Consider the following 25,481-nt stretch of genomic DNA (forward strand, 5'->3'; position numbering starts at 1 on the left):
AACACCGCAACGAAGCGATTATAGCAATAAAGCACATCACACAATTTTTGACTTCCCAGTGCCGGTGCCAGTCCTGCTCATGTGCTGCTGTAGTTGATTCAGTGCGAGATAGCATTGTCTCTAAAAGAACAATGGACCTTAGTTCGATGTGACCCAGAGATACGATGTGAGCAGGTGCTGTCGGGAAAAGGTCGGGAGAGACTTGCCAGACGCAGCCTGCAGTTAAGGAAGCACAGTACACTTGCTTTGCGCAATAAAGTGCAGTACAGTTAAATGAGGTATGTCTGCACGTAAAGTGCTCAACCTCAGTCATGTGTTCCTCCCTGTCCCCTCTTTTCCAGATGACAACGTTGTGTGCTTCACCAGGCATGAGCCCATAGGGGTGTGTGGGGCCATCACTCCCGTAAGTACAGCAGCTTCTCTAGATAGTTCTGCGTAGATCCTGCCTGCCTCTCTGTGGCCTTTGCAACCAATTTCTGGTGTGTTTAGACGTGGTGGTACTAGTGTTGATCGAGCATTTTCTCTGTGGCATGGGGCATGGTATTTGGAGGTTTTCTTGCCTTTTGTTTTTTTAAAGATTTATTTATTTATACAAGAACCAGGGTACAGGCCAGACATGTGGGAGGGTGAGAGGATTCACCAGAGATAGAGCAGGGAACAGAACAGGCAGACTGACTGAAATACACTCTGAGGGGAGCAGCTGGTGAGACAGGAGAGGTCTGCCGTGCCATGTGGGTATCTCCGTGGCCTGCTGGGATCGAACCCACACTGCAGAGACTGCAGACAGTTTCACAGCACTGCAGTCAACTGCCTGCACCACCAGATTGGTTTTCAAGATGGATTAGAATCGCTCCCCTAACTCTTTAGGGGTCAACCTCAGGAGAGCATCAGCGGGACCATGGACTCCAACTGGAGGGATAAGGAGGTGCTCAGTAGGGAAAAGTGCTTTCTAAGCAGTAGGAACAGGTCTTAGCAGAGACATGCAAGAGTCTGGGCTACCTGGAGGCAGCAACAGGACAGCTGGGGAGCCAGAGCGAAGGGGGGTGAGAAGAGGCTGAGCATACAGGTGTGGTCACTTCCAGTGGACCTGGACAGCTGAGGAACTTTATTCACTGGGCAGCAGGGAGACTGGCAGGTGATTTGGGGGTATGATGTTATCTGACCTATTGATAGAAGCCAAGGATGGGGCAGCAGCGGTGCATTCGCTCACCAAGAGCCCTCTCCCCTGAAGCCACATGCAGACAAGGCTCCGGACTCGGGGCTTGGAAAGGGAGCTCTGCCAGACGTCGCCAGCAAGAGTAAGGGAGCCGCTCCAGGAGGAGGGCCCAAGGGAAGGCGCAGATGTGTTTGGGGGTGGGAGAGATGATGGCATTTAGGTGCTAAGGAGCAGGAGTCAGAAGGAAGGGACCCCCGCCACAAGTGGGGGAGCCCTAAGCAATACCTGTTATTATTTAGCCAAGCACCCAGGTCTGTGGGAACAGGGAATCCTATGTTTGTTATCTAGTGGTAGAAATTCCAGACAAGGCTGGGGCAGGGGTAGAAATTCAAAGGCAGCTTCCCACGGTGATTATCTTTGGTCAACCCCCAGGGGTGGGTTTGCTGATGGCCTCTTCTCTTGGGCATCCTTGGAGACTCAGGAGCCAAACAAATCTTTTATGGGGTGGGGAGCAAGTGGAGGGACAGCTGGAATCAAGCTGACTGCTGTTCAGAGATGGCCAATTCCATCTGCCTCCTTAAGATGATACTTGGAGCAACAGTGTAGCAGGGGACACAGCCTGACCCTGACTCCTAGCCTCCGCCTGCTAGTTTGTGACCTTGGGCAAGTGACCTCACCTTTCTGCGTCTGTAAATATGCCTCCACGGGTTTGTGGGATGCAGGAACTAAAGTTTGGGGAATTGCTTAGCACAGCTCCTGGCACAGAGCAAGTGCTCAGCCTGCGCCCGCTCCTGTTGGGCCTATCAGCACAGTGATTCTGGTGTCCTTGCCTCTCTGGCTGACACATGATGAGAAAAGCATGTCCCCAGATGAATTTCACTAAAACTCTAGTTGAGTGTGGGCTTAGTATGTGTTCTGTGGGAAGAGAAAAACATCCTGGGGCATTCAAATGAGAATACTTAACTCCCATTATGGGCTCAAACTTATGATTGAAGAGGCTAATCTCCTTCCTGTAGGATGTTTCAGGCCCTTTAACATGCTGATGCCATTGTTAACCTGTTTGGCAAAGACTATTACCATCTCCCAGAATACACTCCGCAAGTGCCCAGCAGAAGTGCAATTTGATCATTGCATTACAACTCCTATGTTACCTCTTGAGCCCCAAAGCTGGATCATGCAAACAAGAGGTATTGCAGGGCCTTTGGGACAGAGTAGTGGGATGGATCCAGATCCCCAAGTGCCCTGTGCTCTATTGCAGTGGAACTTCCCTCTGCTGATGCTGGCGTGGAAACTGGCCCCTGCTCTCTGCTGTGGGAATACGGTGGTCGTGAAGCCGGCAGAACAGACACCCCTCACTGCCCTTTACCTGGGCTCTCTGATCAAAGAGGTAAGGTGTTCAGAATGTTTGTGTTCTCAAGCACTTTCCCATACCTAGGAGCCAGGTCACGACAGGAGATAAAGCCTCCCTGTTGGGCTGGGCAGTGCGTGACAGTGTCAGCCTGCTCACCACCGAGTGGGAAGGGATGACGCTATGTTTCACTTGGCAGCTGCAATTTCCTTCTCCTGCTTGTGGTCACTGAGCTAGAAGAAACTCCATTCCTTCCACTAGTCCATGTGAGAATACTTAACTCTTAATACCTGTTCAAACCTATGACTTCGGTCCAAGTGTTTTGTCTAGAGAATTTGCAAAGGGTTCCATGAGGGAGAATTGAGTACTTGAGAAGTTCTTCAGGCCCTCCGTTGTCTGCGGATGGGCCATGTTTCTCTTGGAGGAATAATCTTGCCCACTCCTGCCAAAGTGGCCTCTACTACACCAGCTCCCACACAGCCTTCTCACCAATGCTCTGATCCAGGTGACAGCTACTGCTCAGGGAAACATCAGTGCAAGGGGATGGCTCCTTCCAGACATACCTGGCAACATGTCTTAGTCATTCTGTCCCCAGCTTGTATTTTTTTAAGATTTATTTGTTTATTCATACAAGAACTGGGGTACAGGCCAGAGGTGTGGGGGGTGAGAGGATTCACCAGAGACAGAGCGGGAGCAGAACAGGCAGACTAAGTGAAATACACTGCTGAGGGGAGCAGCAGGAGAGACAGGAGAGGTCTGCTGCACCATGTGGGTTTCTCCCTGGCCGGGGATCAAACTCGTGCTGCAGAGGCCGTAGACAGATTCATAGGTTGCTCTTAACTCCTTGCACCACCAGGGAGGCCCCCCAGCTTGTATGTTGCAAAAGAAAAGAAAGGTCCATTCACTTATCAGCAGACTAATGCAACCAGGATGAGCCAGGTTTAGTGCTTAAATTGAAGATTGGGGCAGCCAGTAACTGACCAGCTCCCCACTTTCTTTTGACTGTTATACTGACATGACTAAGTCACATTAAGGAGACTTACAGAATAGGTTCTAAATTCACAACTGTTGAAAAACAAGGTGTAGAAAAACTAAAGGCTCAAGCTCCGGGTCCTAAAATCTTGCCTTTCTAAAATAATAAGTTGTAGACTGGGCATGTGGGAATAGACATCCTCCCTTGTTCATTCAGGGTGTTCTGGGTTAGTAAAACAGCCTCACGTCTGCAAACCCCAAGGAGGGGTGCCTGTGATGGCCATGCCGCTCCCAGCCTTCTGGAGGTGCTGGCTCTGGATGTGGCCCCAGGTTCCACGGCAAGGACTCTGAGTGGGTGATGGCTCAGTGCCACCTGGAACAAGAATGGGACAGATTTAAATATGAAAACAGAAACTTGGGAAGAATACTCTGCAGGTGCCTCTGAACCTCTGAGCCTTGGTGACCAAGATGTCCCTCCTACCCCAGCACACACACACACACACACACAAACAAACACACATGGAACTGTGCTCTGCTCAGAAGGTACACCGCCATTTTGGCCCAAAGTTCTTTTGGGTGGGAGGGCTTCCTGAAGGGCAGGATGTCCTGGCTCAGTCCGCACCCTGGCTGCCTGGTCTGGGTCCTGTGGTGGAGGTGTAACACCTGTGGACTTCCCGTGGGGAAGCTGCTCACTGGGGTGCCATGCAGCCATGACTCTCTCACTGCTGTGGGCTCTGTGGTGGACACGGCCCACTCCCCTCCTCTGAAGACCATCTCTATTGCCTCCTAGGTCGGATTCCCACCAGGTGTGGTGAACATCGTGCCAGGGTTTGGGCCCACAGTGGGAGCAGCGATTTCATCTCACCCTCAGATCAACAAGATAGCCTTTACCGGGTCCACGGAGGTAACCCTTTTCTCTGGCTGCTGGCAAAAGGGAGTAGGGAACTTTTCCTTTGAGAGGATAAACTGATTTATTTTCCTTCTACATTTGACCATGTTTTCATAATCAGCATTTTTTTAAAAAGTCCAGTTTTTTTTTAAACTGGTCCAGTTTCCAAACTAAATAAGTATCGACTAGAACTCAGAAATCTTTGAAGAAAAGATGGATTGATAAGATAAAATGTAAAACATCCTTATGACAAACATCATAATCAAGGTTAAGAGATAAGCAACAAGCTAAAAGAATAACAATCATGATTTATTGCAGCTCTCCAAATGTTGCGATCCTTAATATGTAAAGGGCTCCTCAATATCAATGAAAAAATAAAAAGACTGAATGGTGGGGAAAATGGCAACTCAAAGAAAAGATACACTGTGAATGCCCAATCACGTTACCTGTCATAGTGATCATCAGGGAAACAAAAATCAAACTGTATTTCCTTTGTCAAAACGGAAGAATGAGAACCTGGTGAAATCGAGTTTATAGGATGCGGGCTCTCACATACACACTTCCTAAGGTGGATCTAATGTGCTGGTGCTCATCACACACTGGAAACCAGAAAACCTTTGATTCAGAAAGTCCACTTTGATACTTAGAGAAATGTTCTCATGAGCACTCAAGGACATACTTTCCGGTATATCATATCCATTACATATAGTCCCATGTTTTATGGCCATTTCAGTGAGGATAGCTGCCACTGATCTGTGCTTGAAGCACAAACAGGGAGATGTTAAGAAAGTTTTTCTGCAACAGGATCTCATTAGTAAAAGTGTTTGTGTTGGGAAATAGAAATAATCTGGAGGGTTTCCCAAGAATTCTTTTTTTGTAAAGTTTGATAATTGATAAATTGATTGAGGTTACATTGGTTTACAATGTTGTTTGTGGTTAGAGGCATATGGGATCACACCCTTCAGGTGTGGTTGCCACCACACACTCATCACCAAAACACCCTCCACCGTAGACATTGTGCTCCCTCCCCACTTTGTTCTCTTCCCTTGCTCTCCTCCTCTCGTCACCTCAGTTCTATAGTCAGATTTCTAGGGCTTGTTATTGGTCTGGTTCTATTTGACCCTTTGTTTTGTTTCTCTATGTCCCACATATTAAGTGACACCATCTGGTGTTTGTCTTTCTCCTTCTGAATGACTTCTTTTAACATAATCCTCCAGTTTCACCCATGTTACTACAAATGGCTAAATCTTGTCTTTTTCATAGCTGAGTAGTATTCCCTTGTGTATATATACCACATCTTCCTGAGCTACTCATCTGTTTTGGGGCCCTAAAATTCTTGCTATTGCTACCTCTGGGCCAGGTCCTGGGGCACAGGGTGAAGGGAGATGAAAACTCTCCCCCTTTAGTTTACTTGTATCCATATGTGGAATTATTTTTCATGAGAGAGTACTTCCACTGCTTCAAAATCAAATTGGGGCCTCACCAAACCCCAGTGAAAATTGCTGAGAAGGAACATCAGCAGCCGCTCCAGACCTGGCTGGATGGGAGATGGAAGGTGAAGGGACAGAGTTGTGCTAAATGTGACTGCTGCCCTACAGCTGTTCCCTGTCATCTCATCCCACAGCAGAACCATCCTGTCCCCTGCCTTTGACCCCACCTCTGCAGAGATTCCCCTGAACCCTATCTAGATGACCACTGGGCTCCCCTTGAATTTAACTAACATGATGGACAAGAGAGTGGCCCCTGTGGCCCCAGGAGTTGCCCAATTGGCAGGCCATCTTTGCAGAGGGGGTGCTTCTCCCCACTTCCATGGCCATACACAAATCACTGGGGCTTCCAAAATTGCTACTCCATCTTCATAAGGGGAACAGCTTGGACTAAGAATGCCCATGACCTCAAGGTCTGATCTGCAAAGACATGTTGGTACCAGAACAGAGAAGTGACAGCATCAAGATGCAGAGCACCTGGGCAGAGAGGTGGAGGAGGACCCTGGCCACCTCCTACTCACGACCTCCAAGGCGTGTCTCCAATGGTTGGGCCACATCTGGGCAGGTCCACAGTTTCACCTGGTCTCTTTTTTATCCTGAAGGTTGGGAAGCTGGTTAAGGAAGCTGCCTCCCGGAGCAACCTGAAGAGGGTGACACTGGAGCTTGGGGGGAAAAACCCCTGTATTGTGTGTGCTGATGCCGACTGTGAGTTTCCCCTCTTCTGGTCATGGGTGGGGCTTTAGGGGATCCATAACTCTCTCCTGCTTTGTTGCCCCAATTCAGAACCAGTTCCGAGATACACATATAATACTCGCTCTGGGAATGATTTTCCCCCTGGGTCATCTTCCTTAGATGGATAAATGGAGAACAAAACATAAGCTTTACAAGTGCTAGGCAGCTGGGTGGCAGAAGGATGTTGTGGTAGCCAACGGAGCTTCCTGCTTCTGCCCTTCAAGGTTTAGCTTGCTTGCCCCTCGCCTGTGAAGCTGGGGTCCCTGTGCACAGTCCCCTGCAGGTGTCAGTCACTTTGTCCTCTGCCTCAGAAATTCCTATCTTGCTTTCCTGCAAAACAAAGACTGGAGATGGCATCCTTCTTTGTCTTGGGCCATTCAAACTAGAGGAGGTCAGTGGGCAGCTGACCTTCTTCCTTTCTCTGGGAAGGCAGCCCTGTCCAGCTAGCCCTGCTAGAGCCTTCTGACACAATGTAAAGATATATGCTATTCTTGGCTGTCATATCCAGAAGAAGGAGAAAGGACACATCAGCTGACAGGGTTAGCTGTCACAGGTGTGTCTTCCCAAGTATCCTAACCCTCCTTAATGAATAGCCTCCCCCACCTGTCCACTGTACTGGAAATTCCTTTCATGAAGAACAAAGCCTTCCATTCCCCACTCAGGTATGTCTGGAATTGCAAATATCCCTAAGAAAAATGATTCTGGCACAATTTCTTACTAAGGTGTAATTGCCTGATACCAGTTGTCTCCGATGCTGGCTTTCAGCGGGTGGGGGAGAAGAAGGAGAAAGAAGTGAGGCATGAAGATAGACTGCTCCATTTTTGCCTGGATTGGTACTCCCTGTGGACGCGCATTAGTGTTGCTGATGATTTCTGGAGTCACATGGGCCAGTTCTGGGTGTGGCACCACTGTGACCCACATTTAAATCCAAACTCCCATCCCAAAAAGCCAGGCTCCTGGTTTGCACAGTCCCCCCGTTTCTGGATGCCCCATCAGGGACTTCATCTCAGCCACTTTTGCTCTCCTTGGGGAAAACTCCAGCTAAAACACAGGATTCCTGTGTTTGAAGGGTGTTTTGACACGGCAGATAAACACGCTGAAGCGTCATCTCCCTACTCCTCATCTGGGCAGTGCCTGCTCACAAAATTAAACCCTGTCGTAAGTGCCACCCAGGCATGATTTCAACAGTAGCGTGCCGCTCTCTCCCCTCTGCGTTCCCCACCCCCACTCCCATCAGGATGCAGGAAATGAATTGATTCCTTTGGAGGACAGGCAGTCTGAAGTTGGCACAGAGAGGGTGGGGGTGCAGGGAGAGGCAGGGACCCAGTGATGTCCTCTGCCTCGGCCGCTCGCACAAAGACCCTGCTGAGCAGCAGCCCAGGTCTCAAAGCCAAGGGCAGGTTCCTTAGAGTTGATGCGGCACATCACCTGCCCGCATCCAGAGGGCCTGGCTTTTGCTCAATGCAAAGAACATCCATGTTTCTTCAGCAAGTGTGGAGTGTGGAGTGTGTTTGGGGAAGGGAGGACACAGAAACAGCCAGCAGTGGAGTTCTGGAGGCCCCTGTGAATGCAAATGACAGCCACTTGTTCTCCATTAAGCAGGCCCCAAAAGTCTTACCTTCTGAGCCCACTTCTATGCTCAGTTTCAGTAACTGGTTTTCAGTAACTCGGTGCAGTTCAGATCCAGTCTTCATCAGGCTGGGTGCGTGGCTTGTTTTTTGTTGTTGTTGTTTTTGTTTTTGTTTTTTTTTAAGCCCTTCTCAGTCATACATGGTGTCTTGTGTCTTACTGAGACCCTTCTTTTGCTCAAGATGGAAAATTTGGGCTCCTTTAAAAGTTCTCACCAGTTGGCCTGCATCAAAGCTTCACAAACGTTGTTCTAGAGAAATCTGTCCTCCAGTGAAGGGGAGGGGAGGGTTCCAGGCGCAAGTAGAATGGGGAACGCCATGACTCTGTGCTTTTAGTAAAGCTACTGAGAAGTCCCAGTGAGCTGCAGACCCAGTGGGCCTGAGGGTCCTTGTTCCCATGCTCCCTGTTTGGGAAATGCTGAGAACAAAATTAATTTCTGACATGCAGCCTTTCTGGGGCCTGTTTGCTTGTGGGCAATTAGAGTCGCAGCTGTCGCCAGTCCTGCCCTAACGACTTAATCGCTTCCTCTGGCCCCCGCCCCCCGCAGTGGACTTGGCAGTGGAGAGCGCCCATCAGGGAGTGTTCTTCAACCAGGGCCAGTGCTGCACGGCCGCCTCCAGGGTGTTCGTGGAAGAGCAGGTCTACGCCGAGTTCGTCAGGCGCAGCGTGGAGTACGCCAAGAAGCGGTCCGTGGGCGACCCCTTTGACGTCAGGACCGAGCAGGGACCCCAGGTAACCTGCTGCTGTGTGGGGACCAGTGCTGCCCATCTCCGTGCTGTGAGATTCCAAGGGTACTCTCAAAGCGAGCAGGGGCTGATGTGCCCTGCCTCTTGAGGGCTCTGTTGAGCTGCCGATGACAGCACAATCCCAGCAGGTCTTTGGAAATGGGGCCGGAATGCCAGTTCAGGGCCTCATTGGAATCAAGCCATTTCCAGTTCATGAGGCCATGTGTCTGCACCCCCAGCTCCCTCAGAGTGCCACCCCTTCTTGGAGCCTCCCCCGTCCCCAAGAGAGAGCCTCAGGCAGAGCCTCTCTTACCTGGATGGTCTCCCCTGCAGAAAAGGCTGGAGACCCTGGTAGAAAGGCAACCAGGTTGTGGGGTGGGGGGCGTTGCCTGGAGCTAGTGGTCTCAGCATGGAGGCCCTGGAGCCCCCATGTGTTATAGGAAAAGGTGACTGTCAGAAACTAAAGGATCCCTGTGGAGAGGGGCTGAGGGGTGGGGATGCATCTCCGGACAGTAAGAACGTGTCTCTGGAGGCCTGGTTGGAGAAACCAACAACAGGATGAAAACGCTCACAACCACGCTCACAACCACGCTCACAACCAAGGTTTCATAACCTCTTTAAAGAACACATCCTGTATCACTTTCTTGCTAATCATGCAGTGAAGCAGATGGATAAATATTTAAAAGAAGGCAGCCTCTGTCCCATGCATTATTGAAATGGAGCTTGATAGCAACCCACTTCGCTTGGAGCCGAAGTCCTGTCCCTGCCTTGAAATTTTGAGTCACACATCAGGACTCACCCCTGTGTCTCTGTCCCAAGAGCTTGCTGATCACCCCTGCGTAGCCACTGCCATTCACAGAGGAGGCTATAGGGCTGAGGGCAGACTTGGCTTAGTGACTTTCTGAAAACTACAAGTTCCTTTCAAAGCCCAGTGTGCTCCTCTGAAAATGGGAGCAATGGATAAATACTATGAGAATTTCATTGCACCTGATAAGTATTCATAAAAGGGTAATTTTATTCTTTTTGAAGGGGGAGCATTGACTGACAGCCTCCCTGATCTGGGGCAGCGATGTCTGTGCGTGAACTCAGGCTAAGTCGATGGGATGGGGCTGGTTCATCCCGTGGGGATGTTCTGGCTGGGGGGAAGGACCACGTGGAAGAAGTGTGTTTCTGGCCACAGGGCCACCCTTGCTTTGCCCCAGCCCATGTGCTCTGCGGCTCCAGTTCCACGTGACCTGGCGGAGAGCGGCATCTCTGCCTGTGGCCAACACTCCCCTTCCTGCCAGGCCTCAGCTCTAAACCTAGAGGCCAATTTCACAAAGATTATCTATTAGCCTTGGTTGGAGTTCAGATCTGAATGCAAATAGGGCCACAAGTCATTATCAAATCCACCGTGATTGTAAAGCTAATCCAGGATCCATGGGAAATATGCAAGCCGATCTCCAACTAAGGAAACTCTTTCACCCCATCATTATTCATGAACCTCTTGCCAAGGCTTCGGGCTTGGCGTTTTGAAGTCAGATATACAAATCTCTTCCAAGAGAAGAGATCCAAGCAAAACGGGTGTTGATTTCATCAGCGCTGCTGCTGCTGAAAGTCCTTTCGAGAGCTCACTTAAGCTGTCTAACCTCAGCGTATTATTTTAGGACGCTGTTGGATTTTTTTTTTCTCCCCCAGTGCTTTTTCATCTATAGTCATAAGATTTTACTGGGGGAGGACTTACAGCTGTCTAAATAGTCCTGTCTGTCTCATGCCTATAAAACAGCTCGCTGACCTAGATTGGTGTCCACTGCAGGCCAGCCACTCACCGGAATGTTCCCAGATCATTCAGGTTTATTTGGCAACTGAGTGACAAGGAGCATAAACATCACGCAGGCCACCTGGTGGGGACTGATCCGTGTGCTCCCCGAGAGAGCCGAGAGCAGCCTCCGGCCGCTCCTCCGGGAGCCATCCCCCCACATCCCACCCCCAGTGTGTGCCCTGCCGCATCCCTCATCCTCACTTCCGGCAGCTTCTTCTTCCTGCTCTATAAGGCATTGGCTGACACTTCATGGAGGGTTTTTAGATTTAAACAATGTGTTCACACAGGCGCGCCAGGGAGAGTTGAGTCAGGATGTGCTGGGCTTCCACAGGGACCCAGCTCTGCCTGCAGGACAGACAGTGTTCAGCCAGATCTGATGTCATCCACGGCCACTCAGGACCTGTGGTTTGATGAAGCCCGAAAGCCCCCTGGGCCTCCAAAGAGGAGGAGAGCAACACCTGAAACTTTTAAGCCAAGACTTGGTTTAGCCAAAAAGAAGTTGAGAGAACCTTGGGTCCAGCGGGGGTGTCTGAAGTACTTTAATAGGGGAGCATACCCACAGGTGAAAGGTGCACAGGTGTGAAGGTCAATGGTGATGGCATCCTCCCTATCCTATCACAGGCCTGCTTCTTACCCTCCCTGCCAGGGGTAGCTCGTGATCTCAGCTTCTGTGTACCCCTTCAGTTTCTTTATGTGCATGTAAGCCAATATAACATGTATTCTGATATCCCCCTTTATGATTCCCCAAAAGGCATTGTGTTACCCAAAACTGTCATCCCTGTGAGCAGATAAAACGTGTGACACCCAGTTCAAGCTCAAGTTCAGATAAGCAGTGAATACATTTTGGGCATAAGGATATCCTACATTGTTGCTTTCAGGGGTGGCGGTGTTGGAAGTGGCACAGAATGAGGGAGATTACTCTCTCCAAGTAGAGAGAGGCCTAGAGGGGTACACCAGGAAGGGGCAGCCCGGATCCATGGGCAGTCTAACTTATTTAGAACCAAGTTCAGAGAAAGTGCACACATGGGCAATGTACATGTGTGGGGGTGCGTTATCAGGGAAGCATTATCCGGGATGTGTCATCTCCTTGTGCACGCTAGGGTGGGATGACCAGGGGTGATGCCTGGGGGGGCTCCATAGTTCCTGCTGACTATCTCTAGCCCCTGTTCTTATCTAACTTTCTGCTAATCTTTACAAGTAGGGTATTCTAGCTGATCTTGCTAATTTGGACATAATATCTGCCAGCTGTTTTCAGCAGATACCGGTTTCCAGTATGTTCCTCATACCAGGACTTTGCCCTGGTGAGAGGCCTCCTGCCAGACTGTGCATTTAGCTTGACCAGGAGGAATACTGAGCACCGAGACAATAGCCCCAAGAACAGGAGAGCCAGGGATCCTTCACCATGTTCTTGCTTAGGACATGTTTATGCTTAAAAGAAAAAAAAAAAAAGCATTTTTTACTTCCATTTAACGGGCTGTCCTGTAGTCTTAGTTGCCAAATCTGATACCCATGGGACACAGAATCGGGGGAACAAAGACAGTGATCACTCCAGGTCTTGTTTCACCTGAGGATTTAACAGCATGGAGGGGGTGGAGTCAGGTGTAGGAATAAACCCCAGCCTGGGCAGGATGAGAGAACCCATCTCTCCCCATCTCTTGTCAGCTCCAAAGAGGCAGGGTTTGTACATCAGAGAAACATTGGCACACAAGGCGCATTTGTTCCGTGAATTATAACTTGGCAAGAACGTTGAGGGCTAAGGCCACCGATCCTGCTGAAAGCCTTTGGACACTCACCATGGGAGCCGCGGCCCAGAAGGAAGCCAACTGGACTCCCCACTGTGTTTTCAGATTGATCAAAAGCAGTTCGACAAAATTCTCGATCTGATCGAGAGCGGGAAGAAGGAGGGAGCCAAGCTGGAGTGTGGGGGCTCCGCCATGGAAGACAGAGGCCTCTTCATCAAGCCTACTGTCTTCTCAGAAGTGACCGACACCATGAGGATTGCCAAAGAGGAGGTATGAGCTGCAGCAGAGCTCTGGCCCATGGACCCTCAGGGTGGGGGGCCAGCTGGGGAGGGCTGTGCAGTCCAAACAGGAGACTGCTCTTGGCCCCAGAAATCTTTATGCGGAGACTTTCCCTCTCCTTTGGGGTCCTTGGGGAAAATGTCTTGCCAAACCCCAAGGATTGAAGAACACCCTCTTTCACTCCTTGTCCGTTGTCTCTGGAAAGCAGCAATCGCTCGTGCATTCCTCTAACAGTCCTTAATTTGGCCTGGGATGGAGGATGGGTTGTACCAAGAATCCAGCTCTGGATTCAGAGCCCAGAGCCACCTCCAGTGCCCCCAGGTCAAAATTAAAGGACAAGTCTTCATTCAAACAATTCATCCCAGCTAGAATTCTCTTTGAAGTTCATCACGGGCACCCTTAACAACGGTGGGAATTAAGGAACCCCTCTCCCTGCGTAAGAGTGCAAATCTCACTTTGTCTGTCAACCCCATTGTTGCTAAATGGAAACACTTTGCACCTAGGCCCCGGTGGCAGGGTGGTAGGATGTGGCCTTTTGGGACACAAAAAAAGTGAATCACTGCCAAGGGCTTCCTGGTGTGGGTATTTTATAGACTTTCTCCCTGAGATTTTTTTTTTAAAGATTTATTTTATTTATACAAGAACTGGGGTACAGGCCAGATGTGCAGGATGGTGAGAGGATTCACCAGAGACAGAGCAGGGAACAGAACAGGCAGAAGGACCAAAATACACTGCTGAGGGGAGCAGCGGGAGAGACAGGAGAGGTCTGCCCTGCCAGGGTATCTCCGCGGCTGGCCGGGATTAATCCTGCACTGCAGTCTCCCTGAGATTTTTATTTTACAAACTAACTTGCTGATGGCATGAGTTTCAGCTCTTTAAACTTCCCTGTGACCAAAGTTCCTGGGGATCCTGGAAATGTGTTTGTGCAGGCTGGCACTGCCCCCCAGGGTCATGATGGTGCCACATACTGGCTGGATCACAGGGTCCCTTCAGAGTTACCCCTAAATGGTCAGCCATTAATGTCCCCTTCCCTTTCTTTGCTGTGTCCTAGACTACAAGGTACATTGTCTCATCCTCCACACACACACACACACACACACACACACACACACACACACCAGGAGTTATGAGGAAACATTTTTTAGTGTGTCCCCTTGTGAAAAACACAGACCAAGAGATGGAGTCATGCACAATGTCTATAAACTCCCTTTGCAATCACTGTCCAAGTAGAGCATAAGATGTTGTCTCCTGGGTGTTAACACGCAGTGTTACTCCAAAGTTCGGGTTCTCAGAAGCTCTGGTGCCTGATGACCCAGGAGCGATCTTAAACCCAACATACACTTTTGTTATTTTTTGTTTTTATTTCATTTTAGCCTTTCCCTTCAGGTTTTAACCATCACCATCTGGAGGGTCCTTGGATGGTCTTTCTTCTCTGGTACTGGCTTCACGCCACGTGTGTGCCGTGGGTTTATGGAAAAGCATGAAATAAAGGGAAACAGCTCATGCGTGTTTGACTTAAGCCTGACTCTGCCCTTTTTGCCATTAATCATAGATCTTTGGGCCGGTACAGCCAATACTGAAATTCAAAAATATTGAAGAAGTGATCAAAAGAGCAAATAGCCTTGAATATGGACTCACGGCTGCTGTGTTCACAAAAAACCTGGACAAAGCCCTGAAGCTGGCTTCTGCGTTAGAGTCTGGAACTGTCTGGTGAGTGGCGAGTGTGTTTCGGCTCTCCTGAGCTCGCTTCGTCCCTGTTTGATTAACAGGGAGCTACTAGTTGTATGTTCTGTGCCAGGCACTGGCAAAGTGCTTAGCCCGATTCATGTGCCCACCTCCCAGGGTAGGTACTGTTATTGTCTCCAATTCACAGAGGAGGAAATCGACACCCAGAGAAACTGAGTGTCTTGCCCAGGGTCACACAGCAAATGTGTGGGAAGACAAAGTTCAAGCCAACTGTCCAGCTGGTGCCCAGGTTCTTAACTACCAGCCTAGATTACCCCCTTGAACTTCATCCCCTCTAGCTGTTTTCAATTGTTTCTTTTTTAAAAAAAGATTTATTTTTTATTTATTTATGCATACAAGAACTGGGGTACAGGCCAGAGGTGCAAAGGGTGAGCGGATTCACCAGAGACAGAATGGGGAACAGAACAGGCAGACTGACTGAAATACACTGCTGAGGGGAGCAGCGGGGAGACAGGAGAGGTCTGCTGCGCCATGTGGGTAGCTCCCTGGCTGGGAATCGAACTCATGCTGCAGAGACCACAGATAGTTTCACAGTGCTGTGCTTAACCCCTTGCACCACCTGGGAGGACCTCAAGTCTGCTTCTAAAAACAGTGCATGTTCTTGTGAAAAGTGTGGATAAATGCCCGCTTCATCAGCAACTCTGCAGGTTACATTATCCTCCTTTTAAAGCTCAAAGGATGTGATAAAGATGAATCGGGCCTCAGAGCAGTTAAAGAACAAGCCCAGAGTAACAGAGCTTTCAGGACAGGTCTGCCTCATTGCAAAACAAATTCTTATACCCCAATGCATTAATTTTCTCTACTTTTTTTCTCCCCTTGTCATTCCCTCCTATCTAAAGGAAACTCTTTATATACCAGCTAACCCTCAAAACAGCAGTTGAACTGCAGGGATCCACCTATGGGCAGCTTTTCTGTAAACATGATGTAAACTTAGTGTCAAGCAACACAGGCCAGTGCTGTGAATGCATTTTCTCGCCCTTAGTATTTTCTTCAAGACATTTTTCTTTTCTCCAGCTGCCTTTCTCTTTAAGAAGATGGTCGATTTTATATACATATAACAGATCATACGCGCACACACACACATACATAAACTTAAAATATGTGTTCATCGGCTATTCATGTTATTAGTAAGGCTTCCAGTCAATAGCAGGGTATTAGAATCAAGCTTGGGGGGAGTCAGGAATTATTTGAGGATTTTCTTTTTTTTTTTAAAGATTTATTTATTTATACAAGCACTGGGGTACAGGCCAGAGGTGTGGGAGGGTGAGAGGATTCACCAGAGACAGAGCAGGGAGCAGAACAGGCAGAAGGACAGAAATACACTGCTGAGGGGAGCAGCGAACGAGACAGGAGAGGTCTGCCGCGCCATGTGAGAATCTCCCTGGCCGGCCAGGAGTCGAACCAACACGGCAGAGGCTGCGGACAGCTTCACAGCACTGTGTTCAACCTGCTGCGCCACGGGGAGGCCCTATTTGAGAATTTTCAACTTCAAGGAAGATCAGTATCCCTTACCTCCTTGTTTTTCAAGGGTCACCTGTACATGAGTATATTCCAGCTTGAGTTCCTGGTGGAACGAACTAGAAGGCAGAACTTGAGAGCACACTGGGCTTTCATTATAAAAACTTAAGACAACGCACCATCGCTAGGCAATGCTGGGCACTGAGGCCTGACAGCTGGGGCTTCTCCAGATAATCCTGAGGATCTTTCCTTTCTTTTCTAGGATCAACTGCTACAATGCCTTCTATGCACAGGCTCCGTTTGGTGGCTTTAAAATGTCGGGGAACGGCAGAGAACTGTGAGTATTTCTGTGTCCCCACACCTGCTGGCAGGAGAATCAAGCTAGATCGCAGGGTGGTGGCATGTGCTCCAGTCGGGAGCCTTCCCTGGTCAGGCTGCACCCAAACTGCTGGGCCCTCCCTCTTCCTGAGCCTAGCAGAGGCTCCAGAGATGGACCCTGGGTGACTCTGGCTCCTGCTGGGCCTCCATGGTGCCATCCAACCCACCTGGTATCCTTTCAAGGGTCCCTTCTGTCCTGCCTGTGAGGAAAATGAGCTCCACGGGCATAGACTATGAAATGGCCCGCTTGCATCTGGCCTAGATAAAAGGTCGAGGCACAGAGCAGAAAGGGCTACTCCATGGGTGGACTTGCTGGTTTCCAGCTGGATGCTGCCTTCTCCCTCCCAGGCCTTCTCGGTGCCTCTCAGGGTTTCATTAGCCATTGTGGGCGAACAGCCTGTGGGATCGGTCTTGCCAGGGGACTGTGTGTGACAACTCGCAGGGCTGTTCCTGGGCATCTCAAAAAGCTCCAAGCTCTTCCTTTCATCTAAACAGTGTGTGTTATTTATACACAAACGTTCTGCCTCGGGCTTCCTATGCATCATCCGCTGGGAACACTCACTGCTGCCCTGGGGCTTGGGCCTTGGTGAGGTCCATGGGCAGTGCCGCTTCCAGAGTTTTCATAAAGGTATAAGAAAGAACACAACTGACTCCCGCCCTGGAGCAAATGCTTTTGACCAGTTTCCATGGAATCGGGGTCCCTTTCCCCATCTCTGTGCATCTTTCTAGTCCACCCCTGATTTGTGGCAAACACCCCAGAGTCATGTGAACATCCAAGTAGTGTAGCCATTAGGCTCCTCATTTCTGTGACTGGTTTCCTCTTCCAGGAACCTCAGTAAATTCTTGGCCATGAAGACCCTAAGCAAAAACATTGTTCTGTGAACCTGATTCCTTTCCATTTCATGCCCACCTGAGAGGAACATGAGCCCTGGCTGGGGTCCCCTCCAGGAACCCCCAACACCAGTAGTGCTGGCAACAACTGGCATTTGCTGAGAACGGCTCTTTCCCGGTGCCCTGGGCGGTGCGAGCACGCCATCCTCGTGCTCAGGAGTGGCTGTTTCTGTCTATCTGGGCTGCTCTAGCAGGGTGGTGCAGCCTCAGGCTTCAGCAACAAGCCTTTCTTGCTCCCACTTCTGGAGGCTGGAAGTCCAAGACGAAAGTGCTGGCTGACCCAGTGTCTGCCGAGGGCCAGCTGTTTTCTCCCTGGGTCCCACAGTAGAAGCGGCTAGGAGCTTATAAAGTACCTCTAAATAAGATGATTGAGGGCTGGGAGGGAGGCCTTGGTGTCCCGCACACCTCTACTATGCAGACTTTTGGGTTACTGCATTTATTTTTATCTCGAAGTAAAACAAAGAAATAAGAAAAGCGCCCAGGAGGAGGAGAATTGGAATGGATGACCTTATAAAGTCTCCTTTATAAGGACGCTCATCACCTCCCAAAGGCCCCCTCTGCCAAACCTTGGGACTTGGAGTTTCAACATACAAACTTTGGAGGACAAGGAACACAAACCTCCTGCCCACTGCTGATGGTGCTGCTGGTCTCCCTGCTTTCGATGAAGAAACCCAGGGATGCCCAGAGAGGTTCAGTAGCCATCGCAGGCCACACTGCCAGTCAGTGGCAGAGTTGGGGTTGAACCCATGAGCCCTCCATACCACAGGGCCTTGCTCAAGGCCTTACATTTCTGGGATGTAGGCCACCTGGGTGAAGCCAGCCAGGCTAGGCGTGGCCATCGGTCTCCTGATTGCGGTGGGCGTAGAACCTCACATGGTCCTCCTCCCACACGACCTTCAATCCCCAAAGCAGTGTCCTTGGATGTGGAAGCTGAGGCAAAGATGTGTGGGGCCCACCTAGTGTCCACTGGGCCCACCGACCCTGCTGCTGGCTTCCTTGCCCACCTCTCTCTGTCTCCCAGCCTGACAGCGCTCCCTGGCCCTCGGCACCCCCTGCCTGGCTCAGGCCCTGGATGAGTCTTCTCAGAGCAGGATCCATATTTCATCCTGTCCTTACCCACAACTGGGACTTTTTTGAATGTCTGGTTTTTTGACCCCTGGCATATATTTTTCCAAGGTTTTCGATAAAGTACTTTAACATAACTCACAAGGAGCCTGGAAACTGACTTGAAAACCAATTTCCGTCTTCAGTTGTCTCTAATTAATGTCTTCATGTTGCAATAAGTTCCCCTTTTCGTGCTGGAGCTCTGCGAGGTGGATTCCATGGTTTTCCCCGTCCCTGGCCTCCTGGGCTGCGCTGGCGACCCGCCGCCCACCCACAGGCCCCCGGGATGGTTCCTGTGTAGGTCTGCGGAGGAAGCCGGCAATTTTCCTCCTCCTAGGCACTTTTCTTACTTCTTTGTTTTACTTTGCGATAAAAAATAAATGCAATAACCCAAAAGTCTGCATAGTAGAGGTGTGTGTGACACCAAGGCCTCCCTGCCAGCCTTCAATCATCTTATTTAGAGGTACCACTGGTTATTCGTTTTGTTCGTTTATTCATGCACTCACTGAATAAATATTTCCTGAGCATCTTTGATGGTCCAGGAACCTGCTAAGCTCTAAGCAGGTAACAGAGGGCCCGACAGTCCCCACCACCAAGTCCCCATTCCCTTCCCTCCAACATCCTGGGGAGGTCTAATGAGGAAGGGCTGGGACTATGGGTGCCCTCTAGGGCCAAGCATTCATGACTCAGTGAGAAATCATTTAGGAGATGCTACAGTGTGGCCAATAAGAGCAACAAGAATTTAAACTTGGGCCATGACTGATACAAGAATAAGATGATTCATGTACTTAACTTTACAGGAATGATTTAATACTGGACTTTAGTGTGTGCTAATTCAACATGATTTCATCACTTGGTTTGTTTTTCTTTTCTTTACCAAGTTGATAAATCATTGACTACTTTGAATTTTAATAATGCGACACTATGTGCTCAGCTTTAAGAGTGATTGTGCATTTCCTACACATGCAATGGGTGTGCATTCATTCATTCTTTTCTGCTTTCAATGAAATGGGAACAAACTCCTTATTCTTCTTGAGATTACACGTTGCTATCCTTTCATTCTTTTTATTGCTGGTCTTGTATGATGGACTTTTGTGTTATTTCAAAGGGGCTTTGCTATAAAATCATGCTGCTGCTTTTCATTGCACATAAATCTTCATACGCTTGTGGGAGGTGGTTTTCAGAATAAATTCCCAAAAAGAAGCTACTCTGACACAGAAACATGGACTCACAACTTTTTTTGGTTTGCATTTCTTTAAATGTGAGGAGGTTCGGCACCTTTTTCGCATTTATTGGTAATCTGTGTCCCTTTTTCTATCAACTGCCTATTTGGGTTCTTTGTTACTTTTCCATTTGGTTGTTTGTATGTTTTTATTGATTTGTAAGAGCTCTTTGTATATGAAGGAAATGGCACTTTCTACATAAGGTTGTAGTTATCTATTTTCTAGTTTGCCATTGTCTTTTTTTTAAGTGTTTCTGCTTTATAAAGGATAAAGTTATCCTTCCATGCACAGCCTTTTTATTTTGTGTTATGGTCAGAAAAGATCACAAAATAATTCATTCATCATCGTGGACTCTTGAACTATTTCTTTTAGGAAACTACCCCCAAAATATCAACAACATATTAATAATAAAATATTACTATCTACTCTGCACTTTTTACCTCGCATGTAGTAGGTAGTTTATACGAATCATCTCTCATCCATTATAACTACAAACAGGTGATGCTATTTCCATTTTACAAATAATAAAATTGAGGCTCAGAGAAAGCAAAAAAGCTTGCCTAAAGCTACATACATCTATGCCAGTGACTTTTCAGCTTGAGGTGCAGCAGAACCCCATGCATGTTAATCCTCTGGCTTGTTAAACAGACTTCTGAGCTCCACCCCAACATTCAATGGCTCTATCTGTCTACTGCCACTACAACTAATTCCCACAAAATTAGTGGCATAAGCAACATAAACCTACTGGAGGATTCTCCTGCAGGATAAAAACCTGATAGGATCTCAGTGAGCTAAAATCAAGGTGTCTACAGGGCTACATGCCTTTCATTTTTTTAATTTTTTTTTAAAGATTTTATTTATTTATTTATTTATTTATTTATTTATTTATTTATTTATTTATTTATTTATTTATACAAGCACTGGGTACAGTCAGAAGCGCGGGAGGGTGAGAGAATTCACCAGAGCCAGAGCGGGGAGCAGAGCAGGCAGAAGGACCGAAGCACACTGCTGAGGGGAGCAGCGGGCGGCAGGAGAGGTCTGTGCGCCATGCGGGACCCTCCTCCGGTGGCCGGGGAGCAGCCGGGGATCGAACTGGCGCTGCAGAGGCTGTGGGCAGCTTTGCAACCCAGCGCTCAACCGCTGCGGCACCGGGGAGGCCCAGGGCTACATGCCTTTCTGGAGACTCCAGGGAGAGAATTTGCTTCCTGGCCTTTTCTAGCTTCTAGGGGCCGCCCACATTCCCTGGCCAGGGGCCCCTGCCTCCATATGCAAAGCCAGCTTTGTTGCATCTCCCAGAGCTGCTTCTGCAGACTCCTTTCCCTCACTGTCCTCAGCCTGTTTCTTAACTTTTAAGGATCCTTTGACTCTAGAACACACCCAGGATAATCTATTTCAAGATTCTCTCATTTGCAATGTTACTTTTTTTTTCTTACAGCAGTAATTGCCTTGCAAGTTATAATGACCATTGTTGCCCCATGTTACAGAACAGAAAACTGATGGGCCTCCCCTGGTGGTGCAGCGGTTGAACGCTGGGTTGCGAAGCTGCCCACAGCCTCTGCAGCGCCGGTTCGATCCCCGGCTGCTCCCCGGCCACCGGAGGAGGGTCCCGCATGGCGCGCAGACCTCTCCTGCCGCCCGCTGCTCCCCTCAGCAGTGTACTTCCGTCCTTCTGCCTGTTCTGCTCCCCGCTCTGGTGAATTCTCTCACCCTTCCACACTTCTGACTGTACCCAGTGCTTGTATAAATAAATAAATAAATCTTTTTTAAAAAAATTAAAAAAAAAAAGAAGAGAAAACTGAGAATCAGAGAAGTTAGTTTGTTCAGGGACTTATTCAAAGACCTTGAAAAGCACTGGTCTATGGGATGACGGGTTTCTGTCTCAAATCTTGCTGGCTACAGAGCCTCCAGCGGCCTCTTTTCCCAAACAAGTACACGTTTTTATTTGCTTCAAGGCGGAGCAAATGTCGTAGAGGCCTTTAAATCTAGTGAGTCTTGAGAAGGGCTGGCGCCTGAGATGGGTCGCCCGGGCTCTGCTCTAAAGACTCAAAGAAACCAAACACCGAAGAGGACACAGCAAAGGCACTAATTCCAAGGCTGGGGTCTCCCCTGTGGCCCACACGCTCCCCTGGCTGCCCAGGCTGGCCTCCTTCTTCTTCAGCTGCTCTCCAGCTGCGGCTCCGGGACCAGCTCCAGGCCTTCACGTCCCTGTCCCTCCTGGACCCCCTGGCCTCACCCTCAGTTCGTAGCCAGGGGCCTCTGCCTCTTCTGTCTCTTCAAGCGGCTCCAAAATGCCAGCTGAATGTTATAAGCCGGTGTCTATTCTGCTCCTCTCTCCCTCCTCCTTCACCCACAAAGAGCCTCTCTTCTAATTCTCTCCTCACCACAACCACACACAGCGAATTCACCTCTTGTTATTTTTTTTTTAATCCCTTTTATTCTTTAAAGGCAAAGCCTTTGTCCTTCTGGATGTTTGGACAGCATCACACACAAACCACTTCAGTCACAGTCACTTAGACTCACCGATGAGACAGTCACTTGGTCTCTGGTTATCACCACATTCTGGCCTTTTGCATAAACTCCAGACTGCCCGCTGAGGTCCTACCCAACCAAGCATTAGCGCATAGTTTGCACAGAACAGCTACGTGTTTTCATGTCGCCCTCTTTGAATTTTCCTCTTTTCTATGATCACAGGGGTGAATATGCTCTGGCTGAATACACAGAAGTGAAAACTGTCACCATCAAGCTGGGTGACAAGAGCCCCTGAGGGTCAGGCAGGCCCTTCCTCCAAGAGTGGACGGCTGACTGTGGCAGCTGAGGCATGCCCGAGAGAAGATGGCGTGTGAGGCCTTCCTGGGATCCTTCCTTCTGGAGACTTTAAATCTACTGGATTTGAACGATTTTTCTTTTCTTCCCATTTTGTTGCCAATATGTTGTGTGTGAGTTGCAGCCGGGCCCGGGGATGGCGGTATTGGCCGTTCCTGCTTCCCCCTTTAGCCTAAGTCCCAGGGGACAGTGAAGAGGCTCAGGATGTAGACAGCAGGAAGCGATATTTGAAAAATCCTGCCATGGCTTAAAAATGCCTTAGTGACCGACTCCAGTAAGAATTTGGGGAAAACGTCCTGCATGTTTTACAAAGGGCCTTGCAGCTGTGGCCTCCCTGTCCATAGGACAAGGCCCTCCTATCATTCCGCAGGAAAGGATTAGCACTAAGTTTAGAAAAGAACCAAAACCGGGATTGCCAGGATCTGACTGGGGGAGCTTTGGGAAGCAGGTACCAAGGAAGGGTACTGAAGGCCTTGGGGTGTGGATGGCCCTAGGTCCTGGTCAAGGACTGCTCTTGACATTGACCAGCTTAAAACCAGTTTTGCCTTTGGAATAAGATCCAATCCATAGCCCAAAGAGTGCATCTAAAACAAAGCCACAGTCTACCTTAACCCAGGCACTTTCTTAGGCAGAAAGCATGGCTAGTGCCCCCCGTTGCTGCTAAGGACAGAGCGCTTTGAGTGAGGACAGCAGAGCGAATCCTAGGATGGCTGAGTCCACCTTGTACAAGTCAGAGCCATTGTGTGCTCCTACAAATTAGCCTTCACTACCACTTCATTCAGGCTTTATGATTGGCTTAGGAAGTTTTCCTTTTGTCCAGTTGTGTCATGCATTTTAGATAAGAAAAGCATGCACAATGGGAAGACTATTGTTTTCTTATAGCCCTGTTATTTTAAGGCCTATTTGACATTAATGAATGATACTTCCACAATAGCACCTGGCCTCCATGGAGGAAGCAGTTCTCCCAAAGCAGCCTGAGCACTGCACTCCCAGGTTGCAAATTTTTCTTTTCCTCCTTTGGTATCCAAATGATGTGCAATTTCATGTTGTAACTTGGAAAATACACGGTTCCCCTAAGCTTTACCAAAAAACAACCAAATTCAAATTGCGTTAGTTGGTACTTTTACTATTACTGGCTAACTAGTACTTTTCAAATGGTGCTTATGTTGGAGAATGAAATGATATTCAAGAAATTCATTGGGGGGAGGGCAGTAATAAAATGAAGCTCTGTGTCAAAGCCAGTGTATGTATAAAGTCATGTACTAACGGGGTTATCATTCTTGTTGGAAATGAGATTCATCTTCTTTCCGTAGGTTAACACCTGTTGCTTATGCTATCTGTAACTCGTTCAATCAGGATTTGACTTCATACACTGAATTTTCAGGATTTTAACTCAAGTAACTATAGACATTAATCTTTACAGCAATACATAGAGGGTTTTGTTCTTTCATTGTACAATAATGCCTTTAATATGAAATGCTACCTTATTTATAATTGGTATAGTTAATGTATCTTTTTATAGTTGTAAGTACACAGAGGTGGTATATTTAACCTTCTGTAATATACTGTATGTAGAAATGGAAATCTATATAGTATTAGATTTCACTTCCTTTAAGGTTTATACCTGTGGTATGGTTTAAAAATCTATTGGCCTGGGGATTCTGATCCTAACTGCAGATTGTGTTCAGCCATGCAACAACGAGCAAATAAAACTGAATATTTGAGAAACATTTTGTTTTTTTTTTTTAATTTAAGGACCACACCCATTATAATTCTGGGGCTGACCTTTCTCTTTCTTAGACATCTGTACACAATGTCTTTAATAAAGTAGGATGATGGCAGTGTGGGTAGGAGAGGAACAAATAATGTTTAAAAATGAACAATGATGCAAAAACTAAAATAAAAATATAGCAGGGTGATGGCGTAAATACAAAATTACATTTGCTCACCCATCAGGTCTAGCTTGGCCTGAGTGTGAGGACCTTTCTATGGTTTGAAGGGGTTGGCCTGCCAGAAAGTTCAGCTCCGGAGGTTCTGTGTCTCAGCTGACTAGATATGAGTTGTCGTTTAAGCTGTTTGAATATCTTTTTATCCTAAGAAGACAAGGACATGAGTGTGGGAAATGGAGGGGACGTTACATGTGGATTTAGGGAAGCACTGCCTCCCCGAGCTGTGTGCACAAGTATCCATTTTTGTAACTGTTCTGCTTGAGGATCGTGATGTTTGTGTTAAACTTACCTAAAGTATCTAAGGCTTTGAACTGAGAAGCCTCAATCATCAAGCCATGAGCTGACATTGGGGCTGGATGGAGAACATTCTGTGTACTTGACTAGGTCCACCAAGTTCAACCTGTACATTTGATGCTGAGGGGCCAGATCACCTTGGCCATGCAGTGAAATGTAAGGGGGAGCTGAAAGGAGACTTGGATCAGATCCCTCCTAGTGTAAGCAAGTACACATGTGCAGATACATTGGGATACCTCCCATTTCCCAATCTAAATGTGAATGGAGGGTATCCCTGGTAATGCAAGGGATTAAGTCTCAGCACTATGAAGCTATCCACAGCCTCTGCAGCACCAGTTCCATCCCCAGCTGGCCAGGGAGCAACATACATGGTGCAGCAGACCTCTCCTGACTCGCCTGCTGCTCCCCTCAGCAGTGTATTTCAGTAGATCTGCCTGTTCTGCTCCCCACTCTGTCTCTGGTGAAACATCTCACCCCCACACACACACCTCTGGTCTGTGCCCCAGTTCTTATATGCATAAATAAAGTCTTTTTAAAAAATTTTTAAAAAAGTGAATGGAAAATGACTTTTTCCCTTCATTTTGTTTACCAAAGCATGACTCTGGTAAAGGAGATATTTTAGGGATACAGCCACTGTGATGTACATGTGCACGCACAGGTGCATGCCCTTGTGTGCCTGTGCTGTGAGGTGGGCACAGAGAATGAGCACATCCCCTAAAATCAAGCCTTTTGGAATGCCCTGGCTTCTGTCCGTGGATGAAGCCTTCTAATGTACTTGCTCTTAGCATGTGGCTGCCTTGAGCTTGAAAGTGAAGAAGGATACTTAAAAAGCATCCAAGGGGGACTGTCTGAGGA

The 25,481-nt window shown here is 48.4% G+C and overlaps 1 protein-coding gene across 1 annotated transcript in view; it reads left to right on the forward strand.

Annotated features, from left to right (window-relative positions):
• Nucleotides 1-24,106, forward strand: part of ALDH1A3 (aldehyde dehydrogenase 1 family member A3) — a 38,050-nt gene extending 13,944 nt beyond the window's left edge. The window contains exons 5-13 of the mRNA XM_037510079.2: nt 342-403; nt 2,415-2,543; nt 4,267-4,380; nt 6,455-6,557; nt 8,761-8,945; nt 12,587-12,751; nt 14,313-14,470; nt 16,227-16,301; nt 22,252-24,106. Coding sequence (XP_037365976.1) covers nt 342-403; nt 2,415-2,543; nt 4,267-4,380; nt 6,455-6,557; nt 8,761-8,945; nt 12,587-12,751; nt 14,313-14,470; nt 16,227-16,301; nt 22,252-22,324 — 1,064 coding nt within the window. The 3' untranslated portion in view covers nt 22,325-24,106. The remainder of the gene's footprint in view (nt 1-341; nt 404-2,414; nt 2,544-4,266; nt 4,381-6,454; nt 6,558-8,760; nt 8,946-12,586; nt 12,752-14,312; nt 14,471-16,226; nt 16,302-22,251) is intronic.
• The last annotated feature ends 1,375 nt before the right edge of the window (nt 24,107-25,481 follow it).

The sequence above is a fragment of the Talpa occidentalis genome, unplaced genomic scaffold (genome assembly GCF_014898055.3).
Source record: "Talpa occidentalis isolate TD23 unplaced genomic scaffold, MPIMG_talOcc4v2.1 talOcc4.14, whole genome shotgun sequence".
In the NCBI taxonomy this organism is placed as follows: Eukaryota; Metazoa; Chordata; class Mammalia; order Eulipotyphla; family Talpidae; genus Talpa; species Talpa occidentalis.